Source organism: Chiloscyllium punctatum, chromosome 44 (genome assembly GCF_047496795.1).
Source record: "Chiloscyllium punctatum isolate Juve2018m chromosome 44, sChiPun1.3, whole genome shotgun sequence".
NCBI lineage: Eukaryota > Metazoa > Chordata > Chondrichthyes > Orectolobiformes > Hemiscylliidae > Chiloscyllium > Chiloscyllium punctatum.
In genome coordinates this window covers 39,618,612-39,626,260 of record NC_092782.1, presented here as the reverse complement: position 1 = coordinate 39,626,260, position 7,649 = coordinate 39,618,612, and the positions used below count along the sequence as shown (strand labels likewise).

At 41.8% G+C, this 7,649-nt stretch overlaps 1 protein-coding gene across 4 annotated transcripts in view; it reads left to right on the top strand.

The window, feature by feature from the left end:
• Positions 1 to 817: 817 nt before the first annotated feature.
• Positions 818 to 7,649, top strand: part of orc5 (origin recognition complex, subunit 5) — a 108,212-nt gene continuing 101,380 nt past the window's right edge. For all 4 annotated transcript variants that reach the window (XM_072562701.1, XM_072562700.1, XM_072562698.1 and 1 more), the window contains exons 1-3: positions 818 to 1,062; positions 2,471 to 2,590; positions 3,705 to 3,797. In XM_072562701.1, coding sequence (XP_072418802.1) covers positions 2,480 to 2,590; positions 3,705 to 3,797 — 204 coding nt within the window. In that variant the 5' untranslated portion in view covers positions 818 to 1,062; positions 2,471 to 2,479. The remainder of the gene's footprint in view (positions 1,063 to 2,470; positions 2,591 to 3,704; positions 3,798 to 7,649) is intronic.

Here is a 7,649-nt window from a genome sequence, read left to right as displayed (position 1 = left end):
CTATCCTTCCAAATGCCACCTACCCCATATGTGACAGAGTCTGCAGAATGGACTTGCCAGCTACCTCAGAATCCCTTGAACCTGGGGTGGAAGCAAATCATCCTTAATCCTAATGCACTGCCTATATAGGAGATGAGAATTCAATCAAAAGGAAAATTACATCAAACTCTGGTTTATCACTCCATAGCCATGGTGCACATCATCAACAAAAATTTTGGACACTCGTCAAATATATTTAAAACTGATCAATTTTGACATTTCTAAAGATTTTCTTCTTTCTTAAAGCAAACCTTCTAAGACTAACTGTGCTTTAACCAAGACTGTCCTATTTCGCAGTCTATCAGTCCTGCCTTTTCATTCATTTTCCTGGGCCCATGTCCTTCCTTTTCTAGAATAAAGCAAAGAACTGCAGATGTTGGAAGTCTGAAACGAAAACATAAATTCCCAGATAAACTCAGCAAGTCTGGCTGCATGTGTAGTGACCCTTTGTCATGAGTTGGAAACTTTAACAGATTTTTTTCTGCACTGATTCTGCCAGACCTGTTAAGTTTCTCCAAACCATTCTGCTTTTCTAATACATTTCGAACTGTTTTCCCCAATTCTGAATGAAAGATAATTGATATGAAACGTTTGCTCTGTTTCCCCTCATCTCAGGTGCTACCTGGTCTACTGAGATCTCCTAGTATTTTCTGTTTTCGTTTTTTTATAATGAATATGGGTACTTCCACCTACAAACTACAAGTCCCAGTGGGCTGCATGGTCGCATACCTGCGCAGTGGCATTTTGCGCAGTGCGGTGAAAGTTCATGGAAGGTTTTGGCGCGTGAGGGGCTGGATGACTCGATGTGGCACGGTCGGTCTTAACAGTTACGGTCAGTGAGTGCCAGACCCGGTACCTGGGTCTAAAAAGCGTGCCAAACGATTTCAAACACATTGGAGTTGTAAAGGGTTGTGCTGATTTTGAACTGAGGCGTGCTTTTCTTTAAAAAAATAACAACACACTAAGAAGATTTGGTCCAAGTGAAGAAAATAGCAAGTAAAGCCAAGTTAGCGGCCGTTTTAGGTGAGTGGCATTTTCATTGACTGTCCGTGTTATCTGTTACATTATTTAAAGCTTATGATACATTTAACAAAAAGTTTTAATATCTTAAATGGATTTAGTAAGATGCATTCGCAAGAAATTTCAGTTTTTAGACAAAATGCTTTTAGATTGAGCGACTTCCCCCTCCTCCCATATGATTTTCTTGCAAGTATTTTTATCTTCACTACAACTTTCGTGCTGACATTTTAAGGGAACCAGGGCCATTAATTTACTCTGGAGGGATTTCAGTTTGTTTCTTTTATCTTGCTTGCCTGTTTTAAAAAAAATTCCTTGTGTATTTCTCTGTCCTCCACCCTATTACAAACCTTCGCCTGTTATTATGTTTTTCACCCTAACCACACATTCTGTTCCTGACCTCTTTTTGATTTGCTCAAAACTTCTTACACTTTTCCTTTTACTCACTGGAAACAGATCTGAGATGTTCGCTTGGTTATGCTCTGTCAGGCCCATTGTATTTCCAGCATTTCCTGTTATTTCAAAGTTCTGCCATCAGCAGTATTTGTTTTATTTAGGATAGATAATTTGCCCAACTATCAGTGAATTGCGTTCGATCCTAGGCTGTAAACATTCCTGCCTCTAACTGCATCACTTTGTGCTTTTTGAGATATTAAACCTTCCACCTCATCTTTCAGATGCAGCTCTTGATCTTTTTGACTTTTGTTTTACTGATTCTGATTCTGAGGGAACACCTGAGGATATTTTATAATGTTTACAGATGTTGCATCAATGCAAATTGTTGTTGTAGCAATGAAGTTGAGAATAATAAGTTGAGAACAGATCTGACAAAAGTCTAGAAATTGAATGTGCCACATAAGACTTGATTTATCGAAAGTCTTGGATGTTTTTATTGATATTTTCTTGTCAACCTGTTCGGAGATGTCATTATACATTTCTGGAACAGATGAGGCTTGAACCTAGGCCTCATGGCTCTGCATCTCAAGGGTGTTTTAGACTTCTATGTATTTGCAGGTTGCAGACACTAATGTCCTGACGGTATCATGGCCCAAGAAAGATATGAATGTTATGCCTCTCTTCCTGTCTTTGAGATATAACATTACTGTACCATATGTTTATGGTTGAAATTTGCAGTCAGTTTTTTTCCCTTCAACCTCATTACTCAAAAATGGAAGCCTTCCATTATGAAGGTTTAAGTGTCCTATTTGATTGAAATGTGCTAGGCCTGTTTCCTTTGATATTACACCTTAGAAATTATTTTAAATGCAAATTGTGTAGGTAAACAAAATATCACACTGTTCAAGGCATCAATTGCTTAAATTGATGTATATATAAAATAGTGAAAATGATCTTTTGATATATGATTAATTTAATTAGATCTTATTTAATGATCTAAAGAACATTGTTCCTACAGTTTTTGAAGATGTCTGAACTTGATCATGGCAAATATCCAGAAGACAGAATCCTTTCACTGAAAGAGAAATTGATTTGTAGGGATCTACAGATTTTAACTCTGCAATCAATACTGGGAGAGGTAATGTGTATTTTAAATAAACTGGCTGAATTTTTGATAGCATATATTTAGGCCAAAGTTCCTAAATGGACTTTTGCTTTTTGTGTCTGAGGGATTGATATGTTCAAAGTTTGGGAGAAGATTTGTAGCTCGGATGCTCGTTGTTGTGGTTGTGTTCGCCGAGCTGGGAATTTTTCTTGCAAACGTTTCGTCCCCTGTCTAGGTGACATCCTCAGTGCTTGGGAGCCTCCTGTGAAGCTTCACAGGAGGCTCCCAAGCACTGAGGATGTCACTTAGACAAGGGACGAAACGTTTGCAAGAAAAATTCCCAGCTCGGCGAACAGAACCACAACGGATTGACATGTTATGGGATTGTGTTCAAATAACGACCGGAAACCGTGAGTGGCGAAAATAGTCTCTTTATTCAGCAATCACAGCACAAGTTTGAGGTGGCAATAGAATGCTGAAATATACTTCTTACAAGAGCCCCTTTTTACAGTACACAGTTCTTACTTATACCTTTTTTTACACAAAGGTTTGAAAGGCTTATGTCCTTGGGAGACATGAGATGGGTTAAAATGCTGGCTGCTACTTCTGATGGGATGTCTGTCTGGTCGTCTTGGATAATTAGGAGCTTTTGTCTTTTAAATTAGTAAATGTTAGTAAAAATACCAGGCCTATATGCTCTACATAAGGTAGAAATCGTAATAAAAGAATGAAGGATATTAAACTGATTACTGTAGCTGTGTGGTGAGATTTATTTACTGTTTGTTGTTCGGAGTTTCATTCATTCACCCAATTTCATGCAAGTGCTGTTTTGCTAGTTTCTTAACTGGATGTGGCCCATTTAAAAGGTGTTTAAGAGGTACTTAATCTATACAGGTCCAGGAGATGGTTGGTAAGAGCTGATTAATATTATAATGTTTTATGGACACTTGATGGGGATGGTATTTTTCTGTATACTGATAAGGTGTGGAAATGCAGTAATGGGTTTAAAAGCGTTGTCATTAAATTTGGATACTATAGAATTGATTCGCAATCATTCCACCTGTTGGTATTCTCCATACTTTGTTTTAAGAAATGCATACCTCTGTATGTTTTAATAATTGTGAAAATATTTCACTTGACCTTCCAGCCTCACCATTATAGTTATCCATCTGTTTTTGTGTATGGACATACCGCCACAGGGAAAACTTATGTGACAGAAACATTGCTGAAGACATTGAAGGTAAGATGAAATGAGAGCTCCAATTGCCAAACAAACTTATTACTTATTAAGGTTCCCATGTTTCTATACATAAATTATAGATTTGCCACTGATACTGATAACAGTACAGGCAAAGCTCATCGTCTGACAAGGTGCAAGAATGTGCCACAAAGCCTACTTAAAACTATATTAAAATTGAGGGGCATGCTTGGCATTTGAGTTCCTGAGGTGAAAAATAACATTTATTGTCATCTAAGAATGTGAAATGATGATGAACCCTGCGAAATAAGGTAATATATTCAAATGTGAGTGAAACTGGCCTGTTTTCAAAGGTATAAGTTTGATTGGCATTTCTTCACTTATTTTGTATTTAAAATGTTTGACACCTCACATTTATAACATTTGTATTTTAGTGTGGAGCTTGATGCTCGTATCATTTTTGACAATTTAAAGGTTGCAGTTTCTTGCAGTTCTCATTGTCATAATGTTAGGTTCTTTTCCCGAGGTTTCACACATGAGATGCGATTCGTACACACCAACTTCTGCAAACAGTTGAAGTTTATTACAGCCTTTATAAGTTAGGTGACCCCTTTGATACTCTTTGCAGGCGTGCAAAGTCGAGTCAAATGAGCCCGAAACAAAGGAATCACGTTCCCTTTCTACAGGTCAATTGGTACTGCTTACAGGTACTCTTCCCCGCCCTACCCATAACAACATGTTACCCAGGAACAGTGGTAGGATGAAGTCATCCTCGGAGATAATGAAAATGCCCTAATCCTGGTGAATCGTTATGTAAAATGGTTTCCTGACTCCGTGATTCCCCAAGACAATGTAGGTGTGATATGTCCTAGCTTTGAGGCGGCCCTGCAAATGAGTTCTGGCTCTGCCACTTCCCCAAACAATGTAGGTGTGATAGAACATACAACAGTACAGCGCAGTACAGGCCCTTCGGCCCTCGATGTTGCACCACCCTGTCATACTAATCTGAAGCCCATCCCACCTGCACTATTCCATGTACGTCCATATGTCTGTCCAATGACGACTTAAATGCACTTAAACTTGGTAAATCTGCTACTGTTGCAGGCAAAGCATTCCATACCCTTACTACTCTCTGAGTAAGGAAACTACCTCTGACATCTGTCTTATATCTATCTCCCCTCAATTTAAAGTTGTGTCCCCTCATGTTTGCTGTCCCCATACTTGGAAAAAGGCTCTCCCTGTCCACCCTATCTAACCCTCTGATTATCTTGTATGTCTCTATTAAGTCACCTCTCAACCTTCTTCTCTCTAACGAGAGCAGCCTCAAGGCTCTCAGCTTTTCCTCGTAAGACATTCCTTCCATATCAGGTAACATCCTAGTAAATGTCCTCTGTACTCTTTCCAAACCTTCCACATCCTTCTTATAATGCGGTGAGCAGAACTGTACACAATATTCCAAGTGTGGCCATACCAGGGCTTTGTACAGCTGCAGCATAACCTCCTGGTTCCAGAACTCAATCCTTTTATTAATAAAAGCTAAAACACTGTATGCCTTCTTAACAACCCTGTCAATCTGGGTGGCAACTTTCAGGGATCTGTGTACATGGACACCACGATCTCTCTGCTCATCTGCACTTCCAAGAATCTTACCATTAGCCCAGTACTTTGCATTCCGATTACTCCGTCCAAAGTGTATCACCTCACGTTTCTTCACATTAAACTTCTTCATTATGGGGGGATGATCACACAGGCAAATTTGATTGGCTGGGGGATGGCTGTGAAAGCGTTTCTGTATGTAGGGGAGTGAATGAAAGTTTAATTTGCCCAAATGAAGTCACAGAGATGTACAGCATGGAAACAGACCCTTCGGTCCAACCTGTCCATGCTGACCAAATATCCCAACCCAATCTAGTCCCACCTGCCAACACCAGGTGTGGGCTTGTTGGGCCGAAAGGCCTGTTTCCACACTGTAGGGAACCTAATCTAATCTAATCATTGCCGAGCACCAAATCCAAAATGCGCAACCCCTCGTCGGCCTGTCTGCATACTGAGTAAAGAAACCCTCCTGAATGCACCTGACAAAACAGCTCCATCCAAACCATCTGCACGAAGGAGGTTCCTGTCAGTAGTGGGAAAGTTGAAGTCCCCCATAACAACAATCCTACTACATCTGCATTTTTCCAAAATCTGCCAGCCCGAGTTCTTCAATCTCCCTACTGCTATTAGGGGTTTTGTAGCAAACCCACAATGAGGTGGCTGCTCCATTGCTGTTCCTAACCTCCTGACCTCCACCCATACTGACTTAGTAGACAAACCTTCCTCGACAACCTTCGTTTCTGTAGCTGTGACGCACTCTCTGATTAGCAATGCTACACCCCCAGCCCCAGGTCATTTTTATTTTGAAACATTCTAAATCCTGCAACATCTAGCAACCATTCCTGCCCCTGTGAAACCCACGTCTCCGTTATAGCCACAACATCATACTATCAAGTACTGATTAATGCTCTAAGTTCATCACTCTTATTTCTGACACTGCTTGCGTTAAAGCAGACACACTTTGTTTCATCACGTGAAAAACCTTCCTGATAGATTCACTACAACCTGCCATTGCCCCATCTACAACTATCCCCTCTCAGATATGTAGCTCTGGGTCCCACCCCCCTGCCAAAATAGTTTAAACCCTCCCAAATCACACAAGCAAATCTTCCACCCAGGACATTTGTGCCCCTCCAGTGCAGGTGGAACCCGTCCTTCATGTACAGGTCCCACCTTCCCCAGAAAGCATCCCAATGGTCTAAGTATCTGAAGCCCTCCCTCCTGCACCAGCTGCGCAGCCATGTGTTAAGCTGAGAACACTACTCGTCCTGCTCTTCAGCTTCCAACCTAGCTCTCTGTAGTTACTTTTCAGATCCTCAATCCTTTTCCTGGCTACTCATTGATGTCAATACCACGATTTCTGGTTGCTCACCCTCCCTGTTCAGAATCTTGTAAACCCGATTGGCGAGATCCTGGACCCTGGCACTGTAGAGACAACGTACCTTCTGGGAATCTAGTTCCTGACCACAAAATCCCCTGTCAATCCGTCTAACTATTTGAGTCCACTACCACTAGCGCTTTTCTATTCTTCCCCCTGCAACCCCCACTCCCCCCTCCCTTCTGAGCCACAGGGGAGCTCAGTGGCAGAGACCTGACAACTATGGCTTTCCCTTGGTAGGCTGTCACCAAAAGCAGTATCCAAAATGGTATACTTATTGCTGAGGAGAACAGCCACAGGGTATCTCTGCTCTGTCTGTTGGTTCCCTTTCCTCCCCCTGACTGTAACCCAGCAATCTTTATCCTGTGTCTGAGGAGTGCCCACCTCCTTGTACATCTTCTCAATTTCCCCTTCAGACTCCTGGATGATCTGCAGATCATCCAGCTCCAGTTCTCTAACTCTGTTCTCGAGGAACTGAAGTTGGGTGCACTTCTCGCAGATGTGGCCAGTGGAAACATGTCGTGTCTCTCACTGCCACATGCTGCAGGAAGAACATGCAACTGCCCTATCAGCCATGCTCTGCTAATTTAAAAGCTAGATCTCACCCACTTAAAAAACAATCACTTACCCTTCCTGGCAGCCCTCTCTTCTCCACCCTCTCTCCTCACTGCTCTATAAAAAATGGAGGCCAGACTCCCGAGGTAAGTCCCTTTTTAAGTGGGAAAACTTACCCTTCCCGGCAGCCCCTGCTTCTTTCTGCCCTCTCTCCTCGCCGCTGTGTAAAAAAAAGGGAGTTTCTGGGACCAAGGTATAGGTACAAACCCTCCCTTGTTCTGAGAAGCAAAGTGGATAGCTTGTGGGGTCATGGGAAGTGGTACCTTCTCTTCCCTGGGCTCCTGTGTCGTTGTGGGACTATCAGC